This window comes from Pecten maximus, chromosome 7 (assembly GCF_902652985.1).
Source record: "Pecten maximus chromosome 7, xPecMax1.1, whole genome shotgun sequence".
NCBI classification, from domain to species: domain Eukaryota; kingdom Metazoa; phylum Mollusca; class Bivalvia; order Pectinida; family Pectinidae; genus Pecten; species Pecten maximus.
This window is the reverse complement of record NC_047021.1, coordinates 37,606,998-37,623,211: the sequence shown is the minus strand read 5'-3', so window position 1 is coordinate 37,623,211 and position 16,214 is coordinate 37,606,998. Positions and strand designations below refer to the sequence as shown.

Below are 16,214 nucleotides of genomic sequence, written 5' to 3'. Positions count from 1 at the left end.
GGGCCCCGCCCCTCAGGCCCCAGGGGTCACACCAACTTCATTTATATAAAATATGACCGCCCTCCCAAAATGATGTTTCACAACATATCTGGTTGAAATCCACTAAAGGGTTAAGGAGGAGTAGGATTTTATAGCAAAATTTCATCAAAGTTCCCCTTTTGGGGCCCCACCCCTCAGGCCCTAGTGGTCACACCAGCCTCATTTATATAAAATATGACCGCCCTCCCCAAATGATGTTTCACAACATATCTGGTTGAAATCCACTAAAGGGTTAAGGAGGAGTAGGATTTTATAGCAAAATTTCATCAAAGTTCCCCTTTTGGGGCCCCACCCCTCAGGCCCTAGTGGTCACACCAGCCTCATTTATATAAAATATGACCGCCCTCCCCAAATGATGTTTCACAACATATCTGGTTGAAATCCACTAAAGGGTTAAGGAGGAGTAGGATTTTATAGCAAAATTTCATCAAAGTTCCCCTTTTGGGGCCCCGCCCCTCAGGCCCCAGGGGTCACACCAACTTCATTTATATAAAATATGACCGCCCTCCCCCAATGATGTTTCACACCAAATTTAGTTGTAATCCACCCAAGGGTAAAGGAGGAGTAGGATTTTATAGCAATATTCACCTAAGTTCCCTTTTTGGGGCCCCGCCCTTCTGGCCCCAGGGGTCAGACCAGCCTCATTTATATAAAATATGATTGCCCTCCCCCAATGATGTTTCAAACCAAATTTGGAAGTAATCCACCCAAGGGTTAAGGAGGAGTAGCGTTTTGAAAGAAAAAGTTTACGGACGGCGCATGGCGCACGGCGGACGGCGGACGACGACGGACGAAGCATGATGACTATAGGTCATCCTGACCCTTTGGGTCAGATTACCTAAAAAAAAAATGTTAATAGTGACCCGTTACCATGACAACCAAAATTTTGGAATTTAAACAGTTGCATGCACATCTACACATGTTCCCTAACATTCCTATTACTGTATACCTGGTAATTTTCGCCATTTTTCACCCTTTGAAGATAGGGCGAATTTAAGATGAAGGCGAAAATTATAAGCTGAATTGAAGGATTTATAAACCATAGTAAAAGGGCCAAGTGTAGTCGGATCACAAACATACCCTCTTACTTTTCAACTGTAAAATCACGTACTAGGCTTAGCATTTTCAATCAAAAAACGATACATACTAAGTTATTTTAAAAATTCACTCATTTTTTTTTAAAATTATGTAGTCCGGTAATGATTAAAATGAAATACAGAGTGGCATTAAATTCCTGCCATGGAAATGACTAATTTTATGAGTTCACCGTCGCTTAATTGTGGCTTCCATTTACATGTACATGTATTTACATGTGAACAAGAGAAAACACTGGTCAGTCATTAGTCACGGTGCGGCGAACTTACACTTGATTATGTTTGCTGAAAATCACCCATGCATACCCGATACTACTTGAATCAGCAGTGAATGAAAGAAAATCTGAGAACAGGTAAACGTTCTTTGTTTCACACCTGATAACAATTTACATCTCATGCTGGTAAGACGATTGCGGAACTCGATAAGTCCCGAGTGGTCTGATTGCAACTGTATTGAGAATTCTGAACGGAATTTTTCGATTTTACAAAAGACGAAAAGGAATCATTTAGGGCGAATTTAAAACGGGGCGAATATGTTTAGTGTTGCTCAAGGGCGAAAATAACCTGGGACGAAAATTACCAGGTATACAGTATCAAGTTTTATGAAAATCAGTTCACAAGTTAAGGAGTAGTTGTCCAGACAGGAAAAATCTGCTGATGTGACAGGTAACCACGGCAACCAAAATTTTGGAATCTTAACTACTGCATGCACATCTACACATTCCCTAAAATTCTGGTGAGGTTTTGTGAAAATTTGTTCCAAAGTTTAGGAGCTGTCTGGACAAGAAAATCCTGCTGATATTGACACCAGTAAACATGGCAACCAAAATTTTGGCATTTAAACAGCTGCATTCACATCTACACATGGTCCTCTATTTGTGTGAAGTTTCATTGCGAATCTTCGATGCAGGGGTATAACAAGTGCAATCAATGATTGCGAAAGCTCACCGGCGGCAGCAATCACACTATGCATTCATGTATAAGAATGTCATTTTGAAATTGTATGTCACATAATATCGTCCGACGCGGACGCCGGGGTGACAGCATTAGCTCTCGGTTACTCGTAACCGGTGAGCTAAAAATGCCCATAACTTGATTGAGTTCACTCTCTCATCACTCCGACTGCGAGGCAAAAAAGGCCCCAACTTGAGTGAGATTCTTGTTGTCAGTTACCTGAAGTGAGTGATCTGATTCTCCAGTAGTATTCTCAACCTCTCTTTGATCTCGTCAAACTTGGACTTCTCTCTCAGCAGCACTGTGCCTATGCCATCAGGTCTGAAAGTACAACAAACACCAACAGCTTTTTTATCACCTGTTCTCACATGATATCCACAACTTTGATGTAGCAAATCTTCACATAGGTCAAAAGTACATGTTAATAGAGAATCACTTGATTTTTAATTATTTTATAATTTACCATACAAAAAGACAAGCATCCATGGGTTTGAATTGCTCATAAGATAAATATTTAATTTTATTTCCCTGGGTTTTTTCTTTTTAACCAAAAGTTTGAAAATATATTTTATTACTATCAAGGAAAATTTAGCAAGGGATATATTTTTTTCTAGTAAATCACCAATAAGAAGCCTTCTTTAAAGTTGATAATACACCAAAACAGCATGCCACCGGCCCAATATTATGACCCTGGGCCTATTGAGTATCAAGATAAAGGTTCATACGGGAACAGCTTGACAATAGACAAAAGTGATGGATGCTGAACCAGTACAAGCTCACATGCCCATCCAGCAGGTGACGTTCTGAAACAAAGAAAAGGAGAAGAGAAAATAAATTTACCTATTTCCGTGAACATGCGAGGCGCAGAATGCGAAGCTGTAGTGTATAAGGGTGGGGTCGATCATCACACCTTGTTCCGCCCTCTCCAGTAGGTCACTCAGGTAACACAGGTGTCGATGACAGCCACGTACACCGTACCTGGCACAGTACTCGTCTAGTACAAACACCTGACCAGGACTGAACCAGCCCTGTGGGTCAAAGGACACAAAGGTCAAATCGGTTAATAGGGTCTCAAGTATTACATTAAATTGATAACGAAATTACAATAAAAATTCTTAAACATTATTTTATTCAAATGTTGATTTTTGTTTAACGAAGTTAGTAAAAATTTCTGAAAAATTTCAGTTCTTAAGGGTCAGAGGAAGTGGAGTGGTCAGTGTTTGAAAAAGGTGGACAGGGGTCAGTGTTGATCTTTGTTAACTTTATCAATGATAGAATCCAAACAACAAAGTTAGTGAAAATTTTTGAAAAATTCCAGCTCTTGAGGGTCAGAGGAAGTGGACAGGGGTCAGGCATCAGGAAAAATTGGACAGAGATCAATTTTTGGAATAGGAAGTGGACAATGGTCAATGTTCCAAGAGGAAGTGGACAGTAACTGGTCGGTGTATGGACAATATTTACCAGACAAGTGTAAGCATCATTGAGTCTGTAATCCAGGGTCAGAACTTGCAGTGTTGTGAACAACTCATGGTGGTCAAAGATACAGGGATTGGCCTGGACAAACTCATCCAGGCCATGTTTCCTGGCACGGTCAGCATCTGTAACGGTCAAGATGGTTACATGATATGTCACAAAGTCATTTAACAAGAGGAAACTGGAATACCTAGACACATTTTACAACATTGATATTGATCAAAAATGTATCTTTTCTGACAGTTTTGTTTTATTTAGCGATTGTTTCTAAAATCACGCATTTAAAGTGGTAGATACAATTATTATCTAAATCTCAATAACACATTCTAGATGTACATCAGAATATTTTTGCAAATTTATCACTTAAATTCATAAGATGCATAAAATAGAAATGCTTTGCAAAAATTAATTCATCAGAATATGTAAACATAATAGACTGTGTGCAGCAAGCTGGTAAGCATACAATTTCACTGCCAGTTCTTTAAAACCAAATATCTTCAAAATGTGTAAACAAAGCATGCAGACTGTGCAAAAGCAAAATTTGCCAACCTTCCCCATATGATGGGAGGGAGATACGTGATTTTGGACCCTGAAGATATATGTTATCAATAAACTTTCTATATTTGGTGCACTTAAAACCCCCAATAGGTCCAAATGACAAAAAATTGAAATATGTAGTTTTTGACGTATCTGTCAAAATGACATCTATGAGATCTATAAATGCATTTTTCCTATACTTGAAAATTTGTAACCTTGAAAATTTGCAGTCACAAATTGTGTAATACTTATGGAAATTGGCAAGTATGGGTAAAATGGAGCAAAATACAGTAAAATAAATTTAGGCTTATAATAAGATCGGAGGTTACAGCCACTTTTTGTTTAAAAAAGATTTCTATAAATCAATTAGAATATCAACTTATTGAAAATCTATTTCACTGTGTACTGCAGGACTATTTAAGATTCATTCCTCAAATTTTTGCCGAATTATTGGCCATTCAATCTTACAAATTAATGATTTTTTTTTTTATTTGCACAAAAATATCCAAATAGAGCATTTCCCTGGTATCAAAGTTAATATAAAGAATATATATTTGATAATCAAGAAAATTTATACGTAAATTTTAAACCTTATATTATCACAGTTTGGTAAAAACTACAGTTCTTTAATAACAAATACTTGCAGGAAATGATCTTGAAAGTCCAAAGAAGATAAACAGCTAGATTTGACTACAGAAGCCTTGTGGTTTAGCCAGTGCTAGGATTTACAGAAAAAAAATTTATCAGAGAATTAATTCAAATTGTAAAGTAGTGACTTTTTTAAGAATGATGGATATAAAATATCCCCCCTCCCTGTGCTGGATGACTAACCCCCCTGCATACGAGAGATTTGGGTGTTTGAGATCTTGTTGGTCTGTACAACAGGTGGCACTGGCTTGTGGGTCTGTCCGGTCGCACGGTAAACAGCCTGTACCCAGAGTGTCCGCTCATTCTCATCCTCGGCCGCAAACGTCACATTATCACCCTCTTTGACTGTGTTGAAGAAAAACCTTCCGCCCTCAACATCTGTGGACCAAAGTAAGAGTTCAAATGTTATTCAATGGTTGTTGACAAACATTTGTTATTAATTCTTTTAAAATTTCAATTTTTCTAAAATCTGTCGAAAGACTTAAAACTAAATATTATCATTATCTGAATATCAACTAGCATATTTTTCATCAGCTATTCAAATTTTGATTTTTTTTTTTATCAATAATGACCTTATTTCAATCAATTACCTGTCTCTTAAAATGTTGTTTATACAAATTATGCTAGAAGTAACAAATAAACTTAATTCAAGTTGGTTTTTACAACACACATTTTTTTTTTTTTAAATTCACCAAATATAAGTTAGGGCCTCCGATTGATGACAGGAAAAATAATTTCACATGTCAGTTTGTTCAGTAAAATATTCTAAAAGCATGATATAAATCCTTTCTAAAGACTAGACAAAAAATTCTATAAATGTTCAAATATAACATGTTGCAAGTTTTACATTTATAGCATATTAGTGTTATTCATGATTCAAGATTCATGGAAGAGACACATGAAACAGAGCTAGTGAAATAAGTATATTTGAAACTTAGTATTCTAAGAACCATTTCCTGCATTTCCTCAGAAATAAACAATCTATATCTTATTGAAACAAACAATAATGAAAATTTTTCGCCTTCTTAGCCTTTGACTAGGAAAAAGACTCTTTTCATTTCTCAAGTCATAATCTTAGCTCTTTCAATGTCTTCTCCAAATTCATTTAAAGGTCGAATAAGTTGACTACTGGCACACTTCGGGTTGAAACACTTTCTCTAAACTTTACAACAGACCGGGGGTTTTATCTTGGGAGCAGTTCACAGTAATCCACAGTGAATTATAACAGACTGGGGGTTTTGTCTTAGAGCGGTTCACAGTAATCCACAGTGAATTACAACAGACTGGGGGTTTTACCTTGGAGCGGTTCACAGTAATCCAAAGTGAATTATAACAGACTGGGGGTTTTAATTGGAGCGGTTCACAGTAGTCCAAAGTGAATTATAACAGATTGGGGGTTTTACCTTGGAGCAGTTCACAGTAATCCACAGTGAATTCTAACAGACTGGGGGTTTTACCTTGGAGCGGTTCACAGTAATCCACAGTGAATTATAACAGACTGGGGGTTTTACCTTGGAGGGACTCACAGTAGTCCACAGTGAATTATAACAGACTGGGGGTTTTACCTTGGAGCGGTTCACAGTAATCCACAGTGAATTATAACAGACTGGGGGTTTTACCTTTGGTTTTACCTTGGAGCAGTTCACAGTAGTCCACAGTGAATTATAACAGACTGGGGGTTTTACCTTGGAGCGGTTCACAGTAGTCCACAGTGAATTATAACAGACTGGGGGTTTTATCTTGGAGCGGTTCACAGTAATCCACAGTGAATTATAACAGACTTGGGGTTTTACCTTGGAGCGGTTCACAGTAATCCACAGTGAATTATAACAGACTGGGGGTTTTACCTTGGAGCGGTTCACAGTAGTCCACAGTGAATCCATCAAGCTGCATCATCTCAGTGGGATCTGGTTTCTTCTCCCGGTAACTACACATGGCAAATGTATACTGAGACACCTGTGAAAACACAAACAAAACTTCAAGTAAAAGATACAATATAGGGAGGGAGGGAGGTTATTGAAGAGGAAACAAATGAACAAGCATGCTGGGTATTTGTAAAGCTAAAGCCCTACCAGCCCCTAAAGCCCTACCAGCCCCTGTTAAAATAGTAGCAGTGCCTTGAACCCAAAACCCCTGAAACTCTTAACCTGATCTGTAACTACTGGTAATGAAGTTAATACAAACTTTCACCAACATACCTTTAAGTATGACTGAGAAAAGTGTGGAAAACTGACTGGATGGACCGACAGAGGGCAGAAAGACATATGGACGGGGAGGAAACCTATAGTATATAATATAATGCGTAGCATCCTCCATGTGATTTAAAATGATTCAAACTTTGATCCTGATTGGCGGTAAACTGACCGGCAGTTATAGTTTGGTGCATGACAGGTCACTACTTTTTAATCCAAGGGTTCTTGGGTTTTACCTTGCTTCAATATGCAGAGTAAATAGATATTTCACCGAAACCTCCACTGTTCTAGCTAGGTAATTCAGTAACTACCAGTATTTGATCCCGTCAGTAGCTGTTGAGCCACAATATCAGACCGAGATATTCCCCCTATAAATCTGGACTTGAGAATGACACTTACAAACAGAATTTTGAACAGTTCAGAAATCTTTACACACTGGAAAAATAATCATGACACATTTCCCTGTTGAAAAGAGAAATACTAATGAAATCAGCTGAAATAAAAAAAAAACAACAAGGGCCCAATGGGCCCGAATCGCTCACCTGCAATGCAGTGATCTTTTCATATATGGATCCTGCAGTTATTTGAAAGCATGCTACAGGGCCAATATAATGTCTCTCGGCATTAGGCTATTCAGAAGTCATTTAAAGATTTAAGCATACTTAACCGATGTGACCTTGAATGTGAGTCAAGGTCATTATTTGAACAAACTTGGTAGCCCTTCGCCCCAGCATGCAGGGGCCGCGGTGGCCGAGTGGTTAAGGTGTTCCGACACTTTATCACTAGCCCTCCACCACTGAGTTATGAGTTCGAAACCTAAGTGGGGCAGTTGCCAGGTACTGACCGTAGGCCGGTGGTTTTTCTCCGGGTACTCCGGCTTTCCTCCACCTCCAAAACCTGGCACGTCCTTAAATGACCCTGGCTGTTAATAGGACGTTAAACAAAAACAAACAAACCCCAGCACGCTACAGACCCAATATCAACTCCCTGGGACTATTGGTTATTGAGAAAAATTGTTTAAAGAATTTAGCCTTTTTAACTACTGTGACCTTGAATGAAGGTCACTTGCCCTTCGTACAGGTGGGCTAAAAAAAACTTTACCTGAACTAGAACAAAATATCTCTTCTTCCATTTCTTCCAGACAGTCTTTCCCACAGCATATAGGTATCTAAATAAAAACAAACATTCTATATATATGTTTATTTCCTGAAAGAAGAGGTTCAATTGGCTGTACCACTTCAGTTTAACTCACAAGTGTTTACAAGCACCTGGTCATTCATTTAAACAATCTTGATAATCATTCTTGTCAGCTTACTATAGCTAGACATCATGATTCGTGACTTAATATATAATCATGTGATGTTACTTAAAGCAAACTAGGCTATGTGCTCTGTGTGCCAGGTGAAAATGAGCAGAAAATGATGTAAATTCCTTCATAATCTGTTTCGGCCTTCAATATTACTCTGCATAAATCACACCAACCTTCCACCTATGGAGGCAGACTTCAGATTTGTTAACCCACATACAATCAGGTACATTAATCCATGAAAACATATCCAAGGTATTGTTTTATTTTCTATGTTCTACACAAACATATACATCACCATTCGTTCGAACTTTAACTATATCATGACGGTCTCTAACTTACCCACAATGCTTCATGTTTTGTGGTTTGTCCATCCTGACAGCGATTTTGATCTTGAGATCGTCTGGGCAGTTTTTATTGGTCTGCATACGGTACCACTCGGCCATGCGTCCACTGTTGGCTGTTGGTCGGATAACAACCTGTTCAAAATACTTTTATTGTATAATCAAATCCATGGAAATAAATATGAGGTTTTTCACTTATTTTCCCATGAATACGAGTTACATGATAAACAGTATCTTAAACTTGTGTCATTGAGATATGGATTTATATGACTTAATTGCATAAAGGCTTGTAACAAAACAAATTATTGAACCTATTTAATGAATTCCATAAAACAGCGATGTCATAAAAAAAACTGCTCGTTACCATAATTATGCAATGATTCATAGTAATTCGAGAGAGAATTTGAGCAGCTTTCCTGTCATCTAATTTGAATGCTTTTCCAGAACTTCATAAAATAAAAGATTTCAGTTGAGTAATGCTAAATAATAAGGTAATTAATTGTGTGCTGTATCCGGGCTAAAGAGAATAATTAACATAAGCTTGTGCTTGTTTTCAAGCAGAGCCGACAAATTAAAATGCTGACACTTCCTTAAATATAATGACGGAACATATTGTCATCATTGGAGGAAATATCAAAAATGATTTCTTGCAACTGAAACTTTCGAATTTTAAAGAAAAATCTCAGTTGGAAGCTTTTTAATTTGCACTGTCAGCTTCAATTGTGCAATTACATCGGAGTCAAAAAGATTGTATTGATATAACTTGATATTATTTGTTTTCACAAGTTTTGTTTTTAAGTTTAAAATCAGTATATAAAATCTTATAACTGATCCTCATTCCAAAATAGGACGACCTTGGAATTTTTTTTTTTTTTTTTTTTGTTATTGTAGAACTCTTTTAAAAGGGAGGTTTCTTCTATGATAAGGTAGCATGCACCCTTAAACCACACAGTCGGTAAATATTTTACAGCAGACTGTTGTACCTTGCCGAGTTCCTTGTCCTCTAGACTGAGCATGCCAGAGCTCTCAGTGTACAGCTTCACCTTGACGATAGGCAGAGGATGGGTCGTCGTAAAGTCTCCCTGGGTGTCCCAGCTAAAGGAAATATAATTATAATTGGCCACTTTAAACATGTTTCTGTAGAAATTCAATAAAAAAACACTGTGGAATCAAAAGAAAAGTTAGTTATGTTGCAATACCGATTGACTCAAACAAAACATTTTCACTTCAATAATTGTGGTTCAGGTCGCAATTATCTATGCATGATTTGTTTGGAATACTGTTACACAGAGACAGCAAAATTACAATGTGAAGAAAGTAGTCTTTAATTGGATTTCAACTTGATGATAATTACAGAACTAATTAAATTGACTCTTACCTTGGTTCAGTAGCCTCAACCTATTCAGTTTTGACCTTGGTAGAAGAGGTCACCCAGTTTTGACCTTGTGACTTCTTACCTTGGTTCAGTAGCCACAACCTATTCAATCTTGACCTTGGTAGAAGAGGTCACCCAGTTTTGACCTTGTGACTTCTTACCTAGGTTCAGTAGCCAGAACCTATTCAGTTTTGACCTTGGTAGAAGAGGTCACCCAGTTTTGACCTTGTGACTTCTTACCTTGGTTCAGTAGCCAGAACCTATTCAGTTTTAACCTTGGTGACTCTCACCATGGTCCAGAAAATGCATTTTATACAAGCTTTTCCCTACATGACACCAGAACTTGATTCAGAAACTACAATCTTTTCAGTTTTGACCTTGATCTCTTACCTTGGTTTGGAAGCCTCTGCCTGATCTGTCTGAAGTTTTTCTCCTCCTTCCACCTCCATAGTACAGTAGACAATCTTACTATTGGCCAGTGAGCGGAGACCTTTGACCTCTACAACATGCACCTGTTAAAAGAAGTCACTGTAAGTATTGGCCTGGGAGTGGCGACATTTGACCTCTACAATGTATATAACTTAATCAAATGTCTATCTTATTTTTGGCAATTGAAAGGTGACCTTTGACCTCTGCCAGGGTCACGGGCAACACTCTGCATCTATCTTTGTTATGTATGAAGATAGAAGTCTGGATTATAGAGGTTTTTTAAGTGTTAAGGGTCCACACAAACAGGGTAACAACTAAAGCTGGAAGTCACCAACTACTACACATCACTTCAGTGTAATTTTCTGAATTCTAATCTTCCACTGATAATACAAAGATGATTTAAGCATGACCAGGAACCATTTTTGAGTTAACAGCTATGATAAGTAATGACAACTGTAATTCAACTTACCTCAAGAGTGAATGACAGGACAACGTCCAGTTTGGAGAGTCCTGGTTCCGTGTCATCCGATATATCCATTTTGGAAAGTGAAGATGGATGTGTCCTGAAAATACACCAAAACATTTGGAAATCAGGTGTCTGGAGTATGTTGTGGCGTATAAGAATGTTGGTGTAATCACGATAAACATCACAAAGAATACTCCAAACACATAGCTGAAAATATGGAATTAATCTTATCACAGATCTATAGGTCCGATACATGTATAATATAAATAATATTTTAAATGTCAGATATATGTATAATATAAATAATATTTTAAATGTCAGATATATGTATAATATAAACAAGTATTTCAAAATAAACTAAAATCAAATCAATTCAATTTTTTTTTAATTTTTTTTTAATTTTTAAAAAGAAAAAATTGCAATATAATTATATTCTGTACCTAATAAGGGGAAACATTAGTTTTTTTAATTACAGAAAATGCTCAATTTCTCTTTGGAAACATTTTAAAATTATGTTTAGAAGAAGGATTAATTTAAGTGAATTGTGCTGGATTTCAAAGAGGAAATAGTATACATTTTGTGCCACTGTTTTAGTCCTGTAATCTAATATACTACAAGAAATTAATCTATACATCAAGCAGAGTATCTATTTGTTACTGAACTAGTAACATTATTACTGTGATATTAGGCTAGGGTGCAAATCTTATTACTATTGACTTTTTCTTCAACAACATCCTTAAACGAAATTTTCATTTAGGTAAAGTAGAACTTATTAAATTTTACCAAACAATATTAAAATCTGAGGCAGATCTTCAAAGTTCATCATCAAACATGCACAGGTTGACTGGATGGTAGTGAATTTCCTGTTACTGCATGAGTAGAAAATTTACTATGGACCAAAATTTATAATTTTTTTTCGGAACCTGTATGTGAAATGTGAGAAAGATCCATCTAGGTCTTGAAAAGTATTAAAAGAAAATTCAGTTATCAAAATTCCAGATGGCTACTTGAAATTGGTGTCTTTTTTTTCCTGACCAGTCTCTAAATTAACAGTAGCCAGCAATGTGAACCTACACATGACAGATTGCTCATTTATTTTCCAAGAAACGATGATCACAATCTTCACCGCTTGAAAATGAAGATGACTGCTTGGCAGCCATTTATCTTTTGATTGGTCTGAATGATAAACAGAGGGCACCTGCATATAACATTTTGAAAATCAATTCAGTACTGCTTGGTAAGTAGTGAGAACAAACTAGATAATCAAAATTTAAAATGGCTGCCAAATTCAGGAGTAGGGACCTGCAGTTAATATTAGATCTAGTAGCGATGACAAGGTTTTCAAGACAGCCTGTCATGGCATGATTGCAATTATGTTTATTGCGCAAATACGAATTTGTGCTCATACTGAATTATATCTGTCAACCTGCATATACAATAAATCAGTGAAAGTTCAATCTTGACTTTCCATTCAGGAGAAGTAGTCTTCAAGATTTTCAATGTCAGCCATCTTGAATATAACGTTAATCAAAATATTGTTTCAGCCAATAACTTAATTATACCCAATGATACCGGATTCACCCGTCGACTATCTAAAAACATGGTGTATAACTATGGCAGAAATGAATCCATGGTCAAATATCCTAAACAATGAGGGGATCTGGCATCTTGTGACTCAAGAGACAGCAAGCAGAACGACATAGAGATAAAATTCACACATTTTATAAGACTACTACACAAGAGTTGGCAGAGGACGCAAAAATATTTCAGACCAGAGATAATTCAAAATGTTTCGAATACAAAACTATTCTAAAACTATCAAGATTTACGATGCAATCTGCATATGGAACTTCAAAAGCAATCAGAATAGCCTGAGTAAGTAAATGCTTTTAAAGATAAATGGGCGCTTTTTGAAAAACCTCCCTTGATTAATTTCTTCCTAACAGCAGATTTTTGATTAATTTTCCGTCGGACAGGATTAAACTACTATTTGACAACAAGACAGATACTTGTCTGCCGATTTACATATCGCCTATCGGTCTCCAGCGCATCCAATATTTTATCTCAAATCTGAACACAATAGAATACCCACACATATCAGCTTTGCCGGATACCTAATATTTATGACAGACTACTTATCGATTCTGTCAGTGTTTTAAAATTTTGAAATGGAAACTGAAAATGTATTTAAATTAGAACATCTTCCTTACTTAATGTTCTTGCTCCAGTTCATTATCAGCTTGCCATTGTGTTTATGTGACTCACAATTTCAGGAACTACAATATTTAGAATGAAATTTTGAGTTCTTTTTCAAGATCAATCAATGCACTTCGGTAACCAGTACTACACATCAATGTCAAATTTCTAAAACTTTTTTTTCAACCAGGAACTGGAAGTATGAATCATTCTGAGGATTGTAAGAATAAATTATCAGGAGTAATAACTCTTTAAAACTATTTAAATAAACTAGAAAATGTCTATAAGACATAAATGCCCCCCGCTGCCACTTGACACCCTGAAACACAGTTTGGTAAGGGTTGCATCAGCAGTTCCTGAGATTAACTAGTTACACTGCATCAGGACGGGACAGGACGGGAAGGGATGGGATGGAACAGGACAGGACAGGACAGGTCAGGACAGGACAGGACAGGACAGGACATGGGTAACACTCCCCCACCTCTATTTCATGGCATAAAAACTCTAGGCCAATATATGTCATAATCTGATGATTCTAATGGTGCCTATTTCATTAAATGTCTGTAAAAGATACATTTCAGTTTTTAAACAGCATGACAACTAGCATGGTATTTAAAGATTAACAAGATATGATGGCTGTGAGTTAGTATATGAAGTTTCAGGAAGTTTGGATCATTAAAGAAGTTGGTAGAGCGTGGAAGTCATCCCTATATCCTCTTGCCGATTTGTCTCAAGGAGATAATATATCTTGTTTATTTTAACACAGGACTAAATATAACCAGTAATTGGTATGTAAAGATTTCACCTTATTTTTAGCAAAATTGTACTGAAAATTTATATTTAGAGGGACTGCAAAGACTGCAGAGTCCGTTATTTCATTGATGACTTCACTTACTGCCCCAAGATCTCTAATTCTGAAATTTAATCACTCAAAGTTCACTTGATATATCATAATATCCCTAAAATGTTTCCAAACCTTTTTATAACACCAAAATTATGACAGTATAAAAACATATACAATAATTATATATTTATTAAAATATCACAATGTCTTTTCTATGAGCTTAAATTAACTAAAATTTCCACAATTTATCAAAGCCAGCCAATACCAAATCTGCTATAAAGAAACATGAACACAGAAATTTAAACGACATTATACACCGCGCTGAAACACAAGGAACCGAGGCATAATTACATCACATTGGTTGACTGTGGAAAATGATACACTCCCTGATCTATTTCAAGCCCAGCTTTGTCCATTTGGAATCCTGTTTCTGTCATAGTAATGTGTTTGAGCATTTACCAAAACACCCGACCTGCCATTTGTGTTTGGCATTTACGACTCTTATTGGTTTTTCTTGGAAATAGGTAGACTGGCAACATGGAAAATGCCGCAATGGGATCCCAACACTCTCAACAAATGGCCATATTGCACGGATGACTTTTTTTCAATACAAACCATTTTACTCCTGTTGCAAACTAACTGGCCAGACTCCTAAGCTTATCTGTGAAGTATTATCGGGAGATTCGTGCTGTATGTAGCAGTCAATACAAGAAGTACACGTAATTATACTTGTCTCATCAGTCTCCACTTCGGCATATCATTTAGATTAAGTCGTTAACATGTGGTATTTATTACACTTCTGTTGAAATTACCCAATTCTATTTTTCTTAAAGGGGCATTCCTTCGTTCGGACATCAGAAATGTATAAAGTTTCGATTGATAAAATATATGCCAATTTGAGGATTATTTGAGTTTTTGTGCCTTCCAGTAATGAAAGTTACGTCGAAATGTACAGAAAAATAATGTTTTGTACACTAATACCATCTGCTTTTGCAGTAATTAGTAATACTTCGGGTCAAATTACAAAAAAAATTATGATTTAATACCTGAAGCACTTTGGTTTCCCTTGCAAGTAAAACTGCCGTATCAATTTTAAGATTATAGCTTTTACACATTTCCCATTAAGTTTCATTTTGGTGACACACATTTTAATCAAGCAAAGGAATGTCCCTTTAATTTTTTAATTGTTTTTCTCCAAATATAAAAAGTTGTATGGTTTTGTAAATTTATAAAAATTACAAAAGGCAAAAGTCAATCATTTAGATTTAAAATATGTTTGACCAAGGTTTGACTGGCCAAGCATTGATACTTTGGAGTAGTATTAACATTCTGAAGGTCGACCTGTCGCTAACCTCTGTGTTTACGGGGCACAATAAGGGTTATTTATTTCATTCCAAACTAGAATGGTTTAACAAAAAAAATAAGAACTAGAAAATGTCTGTAAGACATAAATGTCCCCGCTGCCACACGACATCCCAAAACAGTTTGGTGAGGATAGCGTCAGCAGTTCCTGATTTCTCGTAATATAACCAGACAAGTCATCATAATTAATTAGATTTCCTCTGTAATGTCTGTCCTGTCAACAACTTTCTATCTTTTGTGAATTTTCATTGCTGTACTTTTACACACCACTTCTCTTTCAGATAATTTGATAGATTTCACTTCAAAATCCAACTTGTGTGATGAAAGAGTTTGTAACCTAGGTAGAGGATTGTGTAAATATCAATAGGATGATAAAATCATGGACTTCCAACAGACAACCTACAATTGCATGTTAACTACGAAGCTATTTAACACTTTTTATCTAATTGAGTCCCTTCATTTCATAACATCCAATTATGTTGTTCAGGAAACAATCACCATTGTATCTGACTCACACTCGTGTAATTATAAACCATCACTTTAATTACCTTTGTTATTCATTATGGAGTTCATACAGATACTAGCATTTATGTGTCTGTCCTCGCTATATTTACTCTAACAATATGAATTTTATATTTTCGCCAACAATATAAATTTGTGTAGGAATTGTTGCACCTTTCAATATTAAACTGTGCAGAAGAAGTTGTGGCATTTTCAATATGAATTTGCACTTTTCAGTATAAATTTGTTCCTCTCAATATAAATTTGTACCTTTCCACATGAATTAGTGTAGGAGAGGTCAATACCAAATGTAACTGCAGCAAAATGAGAACAAGACATAACCAAACTAAAGTGGTAACAAAACATCAAATAGTGCGTTACCAGTAGATAAATGATAACCAGCTCTTACCATGTTAACGCTATCAACCCTAAGTAACTTGAGTAGACTCAACCA

The 16,214-nt window shown here is 36.3% G+C and overlaps 1 protein-coding gene across 8 annotated transcripts in view; it reads right to left on the bottom strand.

Moving 5' to 3' along the window:
- Window positions 1–16,214, bottom strand: part of LOC117330758 (calcium-dependent secretion activator 1-like) — a 111,748-nt gene that overhangs the window by 40,459 nt on the left and 55,075 nt on the right. For 6 of the 8 annotated variants that reach the window (XR_004533396.1, XM_033889231.1, XM_033889232.1 and 3 more), the window contains exons 4-13: window positions 10,861–10,954; window positions 10,353–10,474; window positions 9,571–9,682; window positions 8,586–8,722; window positions 8,039–8,105; window positions 6,593–6,701; window positions 4,929–5,123; window positions 3,549–3,685; window positions 2,928–3,115; window positions 2,307–2,408 (exon numbers count right to left, since the gene is read on the bottom strand). Coding sequence is in view for 7 of the 8 variants with exons in the window: in XM_033889231.1 (XP_033745122.1) it covers window positions 2,307–2,408; window positions 2,928–3,115; window positions 3,549–3,685; window positions 4,929–5,123; window positions 6,593–6,701; window positions 8,039–8,105; window positions 8,586–8,722; window positions 9,571–9,682; window positions 10,353–10,474; window positions 10,861–10,954 (1,263 nt within the window). In the remaining variant the exon portion in view is untranslated. The remainder of the gene's footprint in view (window positions 1–2,306; window positions 2,409–2,927; window positions 3,116–3,548; window positions 3,686–4,928; window positions 5,124–6,592; window positions 6,702–8,038; window positions 8,106–8,585; window positions 8,723–9,570; window positions 9,683–10,352; window positions 10,475–10,860; window positions 10,955–16,214) is intronic. The other 2 variants (XM_033889235.1, XM_033889237.1) reach the window with 1 other exon arrangement.